Here is an 11,461-nt window from a genome sequence, read left to right on the forward strand (position 1 = left end):
TCAAGGTGGGACGCAGAGTTGCAGTTCTTTGTAATGCCTCTGCCTGGCAAATAGGACTCTTGTTCCAAATTCCAGGGAATCCTCTTCTCTCCCTAGACATTTGGTTTTCTTGTTTATCCTTTTTGCCACCCAAAAACTGGGTACAGAGCAGCTACAGTACCACAGAATTTAAAGACAAAAAAAGAGTTTTGGAAATTTAAAGTGTCTTTATTAACATGTCTATTTTCATCCAGGTTTTGGTGGTGACAGCTCTATAAACCCTAGTCTAATCTTACCTGGGACCACAGTGCTGTGGTGTGATGGAAAGAGCCCCAGCTGGCTTCTGGTTTAAGGTGCTGTAGACCCTTGAGCCAGACCTTTGCCCTCTCTGAAGCTCAGAACCCCCTTGTCAGTAGAGACTGCCTGGCTCAGTCCCCTCAATCTTTTGGGGTCACAAAATGCTTTGAAACTCTTGTTGAAAGCTATGGACCTTCTCTTCAGGAAAAAAAATAACTCATTTGTTCATTCTTTCAAAAAGTATTCAAAGAGACACATTTTGAATTCCATTCCATGAGCTTTATAGGCTCTCCAGGAGTTCATCCATGGACCTTCAGGTGGGAAGTCTCAGTTATGAATTCTGCTGTGATGAACATATATGGACTCTTATCTAGAAGAACAACAATAATAATTCTAGTAAAGGATCATAAAACTACCAGTCAGGCAGGTGCCAGAAAACGAAGGCACAGAGGCAGTCATTAAGAAGGTGATCTCGTGCTTCCCTCCTCTTTGGGGTGCCCCCACCCACCGGCTCGGCACGCGCGCAGGCAAAGCCGGGAGCACAACCGGCCTGAAACGTGCTGTTTCTGGGCACTCTGACTACAAGGAGCCGGCTGCAGCCCTGGAGAGACGACAAACATCTCTTTTCTATTCGGGACTTTATTTTTCTCACGGCCTGTGAAAGGGCTGCGATCAGGTGATATGTGTGGGACTGCTCCCGGGTACAGGTGCGGAGCAGGTACCGAGGGGAGGAGAAAATCCGCCCAGTGTGTACTTACTCAAGGGCTCTTTCAATAGCTCTCCCAGGATAGTTCTTGGCAGGGCAGAGACCACGTCTCTGGCAGGCTGCAGGGAATCTGAGTGTGAGAAAGTCAGTCAAGCGGAGGAAAAGGGGGAAAAAAAAAGCTTCAAGTCCTCAGGCAAAATACCTTTTTTTCTCCTCCTCTTGCTCTCTCTCCTTTCTGTAGCTTTAAACCAAACCTGCAAACCATTCCAATACCTCAAGACAAAGGGAACTCTCACTACAGATGCATTATTTATTTTATAGTTTAAAGCAAACAGGTGAAGCAATAAGACAGAGAGAATCCTCCTTTTGGGGGGCAGAATGGGGAAGGAGAAAACTTACTGGGCATGATACAGTGGAAACCACACCTGGTGTGTGGCTGGTCTTGCAGTGGGATCAAAGAAATGACCGCTAAAGAACAGGGTTCAATTTTCTCTTTGCTTTAAGCGAGAAAGGAGGATGACTGAAAAATAAAAGCTGCTCCCATATAAGAGGAGCCTTCCAAATCCAAAAGTCTATTCTTCAGTTTAGGAGCTTAGTTCTCCATTTGAGAAGGGGTGGAGAGAGTGTCAACTTGGTGTTATTTTCAATGCCCATTTAGTCTGCAAGCACATTTGCAAAGCAACTTTCTTTTTAAATGGTTAGGGTGGAGGGCCAGCAACTTCCTGGGTTGTTTTTTGTTTGTTTGGCCCAGACACAAATTCATAGCAAATTTTTGGTTACTTGACTGACCCCTCTGTCTATCTAAAAATGTGTATGTGTGAATTATTTGCTCAATCTACCAGCCTAAGCACTCCTAAAGTGGCCATAAATGAGTTGCTGATTAACTATCTGACTGACGGAGGCTGCTGTAGGCACAAGACCCTGACTATATTCAACATTCTCCACACACCATCAAGGTGCCAAATCCTAAGGAGATGACCAAGTCAGAACCCCCCCCCCCCAAAAAAGGCTCCTGGGCTAGAGGCTAGAAGAACAGAGGGTGGCATACCCAGCTAGTTAATTAGGGCCCAAGAGCAGGCAGCAGTCAATGCCACAGCAGAGCTTACTGGAGGAACTGTCTGTCTCTCATAGATTTGGGGGCAACCTGGAAAAGGTTAACATGCTTCCCTGGGAAGAGTTTAGTTCCTTGGAAGAATCTGGGTCAGAGTATTTAGGCTGTTTTTAAAAGTCAGATGCTAAGCAGAAGCATTCCGAGAACCTTGCAAAGTCTGCATGGCAGAATGGAGAGTAACTTCATAGGCTCATCACCTTTCACCAAGAGGATTTTAAACACACAAGAAAACTCCACTATTTTCAAAAGCAACAGACAATATTCTGTCATCACCACTTTTCCATCTGTTTAAAATAAGAAAGAAAAGTCCTACCCCACTGGCCCAGGCTGCAGGTCAACAAAGGAGGCGTTGCTCATCGTCTCTTCAGAACATGATAGAGTACGGCCCACTCAGTGTGTTAACACACACACACAGACACACACACACACACACACACACTCCCAGAGAGGAACCCAAGGGGCAAGAGTGAGTAAATGAAGCCTGCAATGAGCTAAGATTTGGCTGCAGACTTCAGGGCTGTCCTGGAAGGTGTAAATGAGACTTGGAAGGTAAATATGATCAGTCACAACAATTCTTTGGACTCCAAGTTGTGGAGATACATTGCATGAAAGAATAAGCAGGTTTCTGCTGAACTTGGATCATTGGACAATGTGCAGTCAATGCCCACGTGAGCTGGTTCTGGGCAGGTGCTTCCGGGTATTAGCCTACACCTGGCACTTAGGAACCTCCTTTACAGGCTTGAACCTCGTAAGTAGGCTGACTCCAAACCCTGCAACTCACTCTCCACGTTTTTGCCAGAGCCATCCTTCTACACAACTCTAGTATCCCTTCTCTGCTCAAGAGCATTTCATAGCTCTCCATTGTCTAAAGTTAAGTCCAAAGTTCTTTAGCAAAATGTCTAAGAATCTTGTGACATGGCTTCAAGCCTCCTCCTTCAGTTCCTTCTTATACTCCTGCCAGCCACACACCCTGGTCTCCAAATCATGTCCCTGAATGAGAACCTCAAGTTCCACAGTCTACACCGTTAAGGCCATAGGTACTCTCATGGTCCCCAGCTCCTTGACATTTCCAATGCCTCAAACCCTATTTTTGTAAGATACAAAGCACGGACAACTTCCTCCAGGAAGTTTTCTAGGGTATCCCAACTTATGAGTAATTTAATTACCCTAAACCTTCCCAGCATTTTAATTCTATCCGGACACATAACTGTCTCTATTGAACCTAGAAGATACCAGAGATAGATGTTAGCTGCACTTACGAGTATAGCATCTCTAGTCTGTGGGCTTCCTGAGGGCAATAACTATCTTACTGATCACTGTATTCACCAAGTAGGCCAATTGTTGCCCATACAGGTATGCTTCAGTGTTTTCTTTAGATTTCTCCTGATCTCTCTGGACATCATCATCTAAGCCCTGAGAGAAGGGAATAGGAGAGGAATACGTAGTCATCAATCAGAAAATCAGGGTCTGTTTGCCGTCAGAGTTGACTGGAAACTCCTTGTAGGCTGCCACTGTATCTCTCAACGTGGTAATCCCAGAGTTTAACATAGTCTGGCATAGTGTGGCGTTTCGTAACGAAAGAAAAAGGGCGGCTTGCACAAGGTCACCCAGAATCAGGAACCACTGAATCTCATCCGGGAGGAGATCTGGTGAAATCATTTACAACATTATCTCAGTGGGGAACTGGGAGGAAGGAAGGAATGAAGTGTCTGAGAAATGTGTGCCAGGCCTTCAGCAGCCTCCAAGCTTAGGGAGGGGGAAAGGGAGGAGGAAGGGGCGACATCAAACGAAATGCCTGGGCTGCCCCTCAGCAGTGTGCCGAGCTCCCTGAGGCGGGAAGGGTGGAGAGGGTAGGCGACCCGGGCAAGAGAGCTGGAGGGAGGAAGAGCGGCGGCGGCGGCCGGCTGGCCGGCCGGGGCAGTGTGCGTCGCCCGCCCTGCGCGGCAAATCCCCCAGGGAGGCCGCCGCCAGAGCCCTGGCGCTCCCGGCCCGGCGCCCGCCACGTGGCACCCGGCGGCGGCGGCGGCTCCTCCCGGCGCGCGGCTGGGCCAGCCGGCAGCACGCAGCCGCCCGCGCCGCCCGCCTCCTCCCTGCCGCCCGCCGGCGGCCTCCCGGGTGCAGTGAGGGGGAGCTGCCCGGCTGCCCTAGACCCCGGGAAGAGGCGGGTGGCGCGAAGCCGCTTTAACCGCAGTCGCCAAGTTGAGGCTGGAGGCTGACCCGGCCGCTTCCTAAGTGCGGTCAGGCATCTCGTGACCGCGGCGGGCGCCGGGGGCCCCGCGGGGGGAAGGAAGGAGGACTGGCCGGGGCAAGGAGCAAACAAGAAGGCCCCTACCCACCCCCCACCCCGGGCTGCCGCTAGTGAGGCTTTCGGTCGAGTTAAAACCCCAAGCCTGAAATCTGGGGTGGAGTGGGGGTTGGAATAATTCCCCACTCTCCACCCTGGGTCGTGCGCTCCCCGCCCGGAAGGGCTGACCTTGGCGGGGGAAGGAGGGGATGAGGGGTGGTAAGCGCCGGGGCTCCGCTCCCAGCCCGCCACCCCCTCGGATTCCTGGCCCGGCGGGGGCTGGAAGAGGAGGAGGAGGAGGCCCCCCCGGACACACGCACATACACACACACCCCACACCCCACACGCAGCGCGCGCCAATGAGCCCGGGCCAGGGGCAGGGGGCGGAGTTTTCCCAGGCTCAAGCACAGCAGCTGCTATTTACCTTCTTGGCTTCTCCCGGGGACCAGGAACCAGCCCCCGCGCTCTGCCGCCCGCCGCCGCCCCCCTCCTCCCTGCCCCCGGGGCGCGCTCACACACACTCACACACGCACGCACACACACATCCTCCCGGCCCGGCCGCAGCCGCGGCGGCAATAAAACATCCTGGCACGTGCTCCGGCTCCAGGCGCGCCCTCGCCGGCCGGCTGATGTCAAACTGCAGCTCGGCTGGTGTAGCTCTTAAAGGGCCCGCGCTCGTCGGGTGCCGAGGCTGCACCCGCCGCTCGCGGGGCGAGAATGAGGGAAGAGGCTGCCGCGTGACTTGCCACCTCTAAGTGTCACAGAACAGAGAGCCTGCGGGTGGAAAGGGAAAGGGTGGCGAGAACGGGCTTGCGTCCTTGAGGCATTGCCATCCAAGTCCCACTTGTTCACCTTTCATTTGAAATTCTATTTTCTTTCTGCCCAGTTGGAAATTATTCTGATTATTTCCTGGGGAAGCAGATGGAAGGGGAGGGGGGTCCAAGCCCTAACTCCTGAAGAGGAATGAGGGGCAGGACTAAAAACCAACTTGCTCTGAACAACCTGCAAATATAAGGCGAAGACATTTTTTTTTCCTTTTCTGCATACAAAAAAATTTTTTTTGTCCTTTTCCTGCGTGATCACTTTCAATATCCCCCCTCCAATGTATAGTCTGAGCGGGAAATAACTTACATGTTTCGGTAATTCACACCCTTGCACACGTTCCTCCTGTTCTTTTAACTATTGCAAGTATAATCTTTTAGCTCTGTCTTTCTAAACCCTTTAAAAATATTTTCAAATGAACTTACGAGCGTCAAAGCAGCTCTAGCTCTATTACACATCTGAAAGGAAATAACGAGCAAAGGCCCTAGCCCCCAAAGAAATAAACTGGACTAGAGCAAAATCAATGCGGAAAAAAATCCTGCCTAAACCAAAGCCCAGCAGGGATAATACCAAAGGGTTAAAATCCTTTTGATTGACGTTGTAGCCTCCGGTGCCCCGGGCTCAGGCGCGCGCCATTGGCCGCCAGGCCTTGTGCCTGGCGGCCAATGGGGGGGCGCGGTCCACGAGCGGTGCCGCGTGTCTCCTCCTCCTATTGGCTGAAAGTTACTGTGGGAAAGAAAGTTTGGGAAGTTTCACACGAGCCGTTCGCGTGCAGTCCCAGATATATATAGAGGCCGCCAGGGCCTGGGGATCACACAGGATCCGGAGCTGGTGCTGATAACAGCGGAATCCCCTATCTACCTCTCTCCTTGGTCCTGGAATAGCGCTACGATCACCAAGTAGCCATAAGATATTATAATAAACCGTCAGCACTTGCTCAGTAGTTTTGTGACAGTCTCTAGTAAAAGGGACATAAAACAATTTTTTTGTTTGAAGGACTTCAAAAATAAAATTCTCTAGGGATTAAAAAAAACCAACAAAATGCCAGCTGATATAATGGAGAAAAATTCCTCGTCCCCGGTGGCTGCTACTCCAGCCAGTGTCAACACGACACCGGATAAACCAAAGACAGCATCTGAGCACAGAAAGGTAAGGGCAGTACCTGTATCTCTCTGCAGCCCCAGCAAATTAAGCCGGGGTTGCGGCGGTGGGGCGGGGGACGGGGCGGGGGGGGGGGGAATCCTTTATCTCTAAAAATCCCCGAGGGTGAAATGGCAGGTCCCGTGGAAACTCGGGTCTCTTATTATTTTTTAATTTCTTTACAGTCGTCAAAGCCTATCATGGAAAAGAGACGAAGAGCAAGAATAAATGAAAGCCTGAGCCAGCTGAAAACACTGATTTTGGATGCTCTTAAGAAAGATGTAAGTGGACAATGCTGCTTTGTTTTTAATTCAAAAAGTGAAATATTATTTCTCAGGTATGAAGAATGAAATCCCCTCTTCGGTGGATCTTCCCCGCCAGCACTACGTAGTCTGAGGAGGGAGAGTCGTCGGTCCGCTTTAGCTGGGGTCGGGGGAGGTCGGCGCCATGGGAGGGACCCCCAGCACTCTGAGGCTGCTGGCAGGCGTCTCACTGGCCTTTCTTGCCTCTTCTATGCAGAGCTCGCGGCATTCCAAACTGGAGAAAGCAGACATTCTGGAAATGACAGTGAAGCACCTCCGGAACCTGCAGCGGGCACAGATGACGGGTGAGGGCAGCTTGCCGCGTCCCCCTCAGCGGGCGTCCCTCTCGCCCGGCGGTGATTTCTTCCAGACTTCCGCCCGTGGTTGTGAGAGGCATTCAGCTACATTTTACAGCCTTGGCTCACGCTTACGTTCCCACGGTCTGGGGCTTATTTATAGCCACAACTCCAAGTTGTTACTGTTCCGGAAAGGGAGGGAGAGTGGTTGCAGCGGCGAGGGCGGCGGGCAGTTTGGCAGTGGGGAAAGCGGGTGGGGGCATAGGACTTAGAACTGTGGCGGTTTTGAACCACGTAGAGCCTGAGGGTCTTCTGGTTTAGCACTCCCTCCTCCCTCATGAACAGAAGGGGAAGTGAGGTTCGTATATCGGGGAAGGGCATTACCCAAGGTCACATCGCACGCTCTGGGGGGTGCACATCTAGGGCTGAGGTCGGTTTAAAGCGAGCGACTGGGAACGGAGAGAGGGAGCGCCTTGACTTAAGTCACCGAGGTAGTGTAGACTAGTGCACAGTTTTAATAAACCCACCCGTCCTAGTCGGAGGTAGCTCTGCGTCCCAGTGGCGAGGGAGGCGCGCCGCGGGGACCTCCCAAGGCGGAGGCGGTGGCCTCCGGGCCGGGGCCTTTCTTTGACCCGTCTGTCTCCTTCTGGCCTGCAGCCGCGCTAAGCACAGACCCGAGCGTTCTGGGGAAGTACCGCGCGGGTTTCAGCGAGTGCATGAACGAGGTGACCCGCTTCCTGTCCACGTGCGAGGGCGTTAACACCGAGGTGCGCACGCGGCTGCTTGGCCACCTGGCCAACTGCATGACCCAGATCAACGCCATGACCTACCCCGGGCAGCCGCACCCGGTCTTGCAGGCGCCGCCACCGCCCCCGCCAGGACCCGGCGGTCCGCAGCACGCGCCGTTCGCGCCGCCGCCACCGTTGGTGCCCATACCCGGGGGCGCGGCGCCCCCTCCCGGCGGCGCGCCCTGCAAGCTGGGCAGCCCGGCTGGAGAGGCGGCTAAGGTGTTCGGTGGCTTCCAGGTGGTGCCGGCTCCTGACGGCCAGTTTGCCTTCCTCATCCCCAACGGGGCCTTCGCTCACAGTGGCCCCGTCATCCCAGTTTACACCAGCAACAGCGGGACCTCCGTGGGACCCAACGCAGTGTCGCCTTCCAGCGGCCCTTCGCTCACAGCGGACTCCATGTGGAGGCCCTGGCGGAACTGAGGGGCTCAGGATACCCCTCCCCCAAAGTCCCCAAACCCCTCTCTCTTCCCTCGTGACACTAAACAGGAACTTGGACTCTGGGAGAGAAGAGGACTTGTGATTAAGTGGTTACTTTGGTTTTTTTTAATTTCTAAAAAGTTACTTTTTTGTAGAGAGCTGTATTAAGTGACTGACCATGCACTATATTTGTATATATTTTATATGTTCATATTGGATTGCGCCTTTGTATTATAAAAGTTCAGATGACATTTCGTTTTTTACACGAGATTTCTTTTTTATGTGACGCCAAAGATGTTTGAAAATGCTCTTAAAATATCTTCCTTTGGGGAAGTTTATTTGAGAAAATATAATAAAAGAAAGAAGTGAATGCTTTTATGTCTTAAAACTGATTATTTCAGAATATATAAAAACGTTCTTGGCAGAATTTGAATTACATGTAATCCGAGAATTCAGGAGTTGGCTCTTGTTATTCAAAGAACATTTTTTAAAAATCATTTCACCATGAACTATATTCCATTTAATTTGCAAGAACCCATCTGATATGGCTTCTCTGATCAATTTGTGGTAAATCTTTGAAAGGATTTCAAACATTTAGTTACAGGTGGGTAGGTCATTCAGTGTGCTTGCTCCTTCTGAGGAAGGTTGAATGGGACTGACTTCTTGAAGCTACAGGATCTGGTACCATTGCCCAGTTCACATTAAGGGAGGCTCCTGAGCATTACTCCCCTGGGGTAGATCATAAGCATCTGAAGTAAAAACACTTAACTGCTACAGCCTCCAACCTTCAAGGGTTAGAGCCTTCCTTTAATTAGCCAATACAGGTTCAGCTAGACATTCCCTTGTCCCGGCATCCAAAAGTTTGACTTGCCTCTCTGCGCCTTCTTCAGTCAAGCTGAGAAGGTCAACAGATTCCTTCTGCCAAGGGACAGCTAGTTAGACTCCCATGTGGAGCCAGAGTCCAGATGATTAACACGAGAAATATGTTTTTGATAAGTTTCTGTGCTTGGCTCTAATAGAGAAAGCATGTGGGGGCCGAGCTGGCAGGCACACAGGCCATCTTCCCCCTTTTAATACAAACAGCAAGCGACCCCTTCCCTTGGTCATGCCCCATTTCCAGGCAAGATGTGGGCTCCAGATAGGAGCAAAAGGCTTGTCTCGGGTTTCAGCTCACATAACCCTCCTTAACAAGTCCTAACTCAAAGCGGACAGCTTTAAACTGTGCCAGGATCTGCAGGGAATTTCTTCCAAATCCCATCACAAAGGCTTGTCAGATTTTGTCAGATTTGGCCAGGTGTTTGACTGCATCCAGGTGTTGGGGAAATGAAAACCACGAGCCCTACGAGACCAGACACATCAGCCGCGCTGTGGGTCTGGCCGGCGCGCCCTCCTCCCTCACCGCCGGCCAGTCCTCCTCCCTGCCAGGCCCCTCCCGCCGGCCTCCTCTCACTCCCCCACCCCCTTCCTTTAGAACGGCTTCTGGGAGGAGAAGGATGAGGCGGGAGAGATCAATCTTTGAAGCCTTCCTAACAAAGATAAAGCCAACGATTTTCTGTCTTGTTTCAAAAGCATTACCTCTCCCCTGCCTGATCTGGCCTTTCCCACAGGCCAGTGTGGAGAGCAGCAGCTCTATCACAGGAATCATCTAGCACACAGCACTTGGTTTTCTACTCAGGTGCCTTCCGTCCAGCTTCAAACGCAGAGAGAGGTTTAAAAGATACCTTTTCAAATTTGGCTCCTAGTTGCCTCATTTTGTGTGTGTGAAGGGAGTCCAACACACCCTCCTCCTGAAGAAATACACATACACACCCTTCTTTATCATAGTTTTGCAAAATTTCCCCTGTTTAAACACAAACATAATAACAATTGTTCTATTAAGACTCCCAACCCAAGCTCAAATACTTCATTTGGTAAATCTATCCTGTCCCCTCTAGAAGGCCTTAACTGTCCTGGCAGCAATAATGGAGACATCAAGTCTCATCTTTATATAAGTACATTTATATTCTTAAAAATTCACACACATGCCAGTGCAATCTCTACACTAACTTTAAGTCTCTTTGTCTTTCCCTGTGCAGAGAAAAAGTGAATTTTTGTTAGTATCTACAGCACACAGATATCTTAGGGACGGAGTAATAAATTTAAGGAAAAGAAGTAAACATTTGTTCATTAGAAAATAACTGTTAGTTTAACAGTGGTCTTCTTTCCTGACATATAGGTTTAGATTACTAGACATTTGTTTCCGTAAAATATGGGGGAAAGGGAGACCCTGGGCCCCAAATGGGGATTTTCCGGGCTCTAGTGCCACCTATGCCACTAAACTCACTGTGTCACTTTGAATGAGTCATTTCCCTTCTCGGGGACAATTCTACATCTGTAAAATGAGTGGGTTTATTTCTAAGTCTTTGTGCCCTCCTGCACCCAGGCTGTTTCTGGAGTAATTAGCTGGGGGAGAGGTAAAGCTTCAAAGACGACTTCAACCCTGCCGCACCCTCACCCAGATCCCTCGGACCTGGCCTAATTATACTGCCTCGGGACACACCCAGCAGCCCCTCTCCCTCGCCCCCGGCAGTGCCTATGGCTCCTGAAGATAAAGCACAATTCGCCCGGCGTCTGCGGGTGGGCCGCGGGCTTCCGTCGCCTCTCGCATTAGCCTCTCAATGGAGACCCTCCGGGGCTTCGGCCCCCTTAGTCCCCGGCATCGGGACAGGAAAAGCGCTGAACTGGAAGAGGGGTTCCCCTCAGTCCAGAAGGGGATCTTCCCTAAATGGCGAGTAAGCGCGACTCGGAGGTGCGCCCCCTCCTCGCTCCCGATCCCACCCCCCGTGTTTCTGCGGTGGGGATCCAGGGGTTAAAGCTGGACCCCCTCAGCGTCACCACCGTCCCGGGAAACCTGTCATTAAAGTCAATTAACTTTTCCCACACCCCTTGGCCGGTAACAACTCGCTGCTAGCTTCCTCCCCGGCTCCTAAGTGCAACCAGATGGGCGGCCCAGCTACCCCCGCCGCGCGCCCGCCGGGGCGGCCCGGGGGTTCCAGGGAGGCCGCCGGGGCCCGCGGCCCGGGCGGGAGCAGGCCAGGGCGGCCACGCCGGGCCAGCCCCGGCGGCCCTGCGGCCAAGGTGGTTTGCTTAGCAGGCCCGGCTGCTTTCTGGCAGGAAATGAATAGCTCCCAGATGAGCTCAGGCAACCTGAGAGGTCGTGAGAACGGCGCGAACCCCCGCCTGTGCAGCCGGCAGCCTGCCAGGCCGCGGGGGGAGCGGGCGGCGGCGGCGGCGGGAGGCCGGGAGGCCCGGCGGGCGGGCGGGCGGGCGACGGCGGGGG

The 11,461-nt window shown here is 52.1% G+C and overlaps 1 protein-coding gene and 1 long non-coding RNA gene across 4 annotated transcripts; one reads left to right on the forward strand and one right to left on the reverse strand.

Moving 5' to 3' along the window:
• Nucleotides 1–422: 422 nt before the first annotated feature.
• On the reverse strand, nucleotides 423–5,685 carry LOC114490717. 3 transcript variants are annotated; one of them, XR_004901321.1, is made up of 4 exons: nucleotides 4,802–5,685; nucleotides 3,353–3,739; nucleotides 1,035–1,112; nucleotides 423–646 (listed from the first exon to the last, which is right to left on the reverse strand). It is a non-coding gene; the product is annotated as an uncharacterized LOC114490717 (long non-coding RNA). The 3 variants fall into 3 exon arrangements; XR_004901319.1 differs by lacking the exon at nucleotides 4,802–5,685 and having other exon boundaries at nucleotides 3,353–4,795; XR_004901320.1 differs by lacking the exons at nucleotides 3,353–3,739; nucleotides 4,802–5,685 and adding an exon at nucleotides 2,407–3,346.
• Nucleotides 5,686–5,992: 307 nt separating this feature from the next.
• Nucleotides 5,993–8,517, forward strand: HES1 (hes family bHLH transcription factor 1). Its single transcript, XM_028504946.2, has 4 exons — nucleotides 5,993–6,348; nucleotides 6,525–6,620; nucleotides 6,859–6,946; nucleotides 7,595–8,517. Exons 1-4 carry the CDS (start codon nucleotides 6,241–6,243, stop codon nucleotides 8,143–8,145), a joined length of 843 nt encoding a protein of 280 aa, XP_028360747.1. The 5' UTR covers nucleotides 5,993–6,240; the 3' UTR covers nucleotides 8,146–8,517.
• The last annotated feature ends 2,944 nt before the right edge of the window (nucleotides 8,518–11,461 follow it).

The sequence above is a fragment of the Phyllostomus discolor genome, chromosome 2, assembly GCF_004126475.2.
Source record: "Phyllostomus discolor isolate MPI-MPIP mPhyDis1 chromosome 2, mPhyDis1.pri.v3, whole genome shotgun sequence".
Lineage (NCBI taxonomy): Eukaryota > Metazoa > Chordata > Mammalia > Chiroptera > Phyllostomidae > Phyllostomus > Phyllostomus discolor.

Excerpts from the sequence above, each read along its gene's own strand:
- HES1 (XM_028504946.2), top strand. The coding sequence starts at position 6,241 with ATGCCAGCTGATATAATGGAGAAAAATTCCTCGTCCCCGGTGGCTGCT. Across the intron at positions 6,349-6,524 it reads CAGCATCTGAGCACAGAAAG|TCGTCAAAGCCTATCATGGA; the intron begins GTAAGGGCAGTA and ends ATTTCTTTACAG. Across the intron at positions 6,947-7,594 it reads GCAGCGGGCACAGATGACGG|CCGCGCTAAGCACAGACCCG; the intron begins GTGAGGGCAGCT and ends TCTGGCCTGCAG.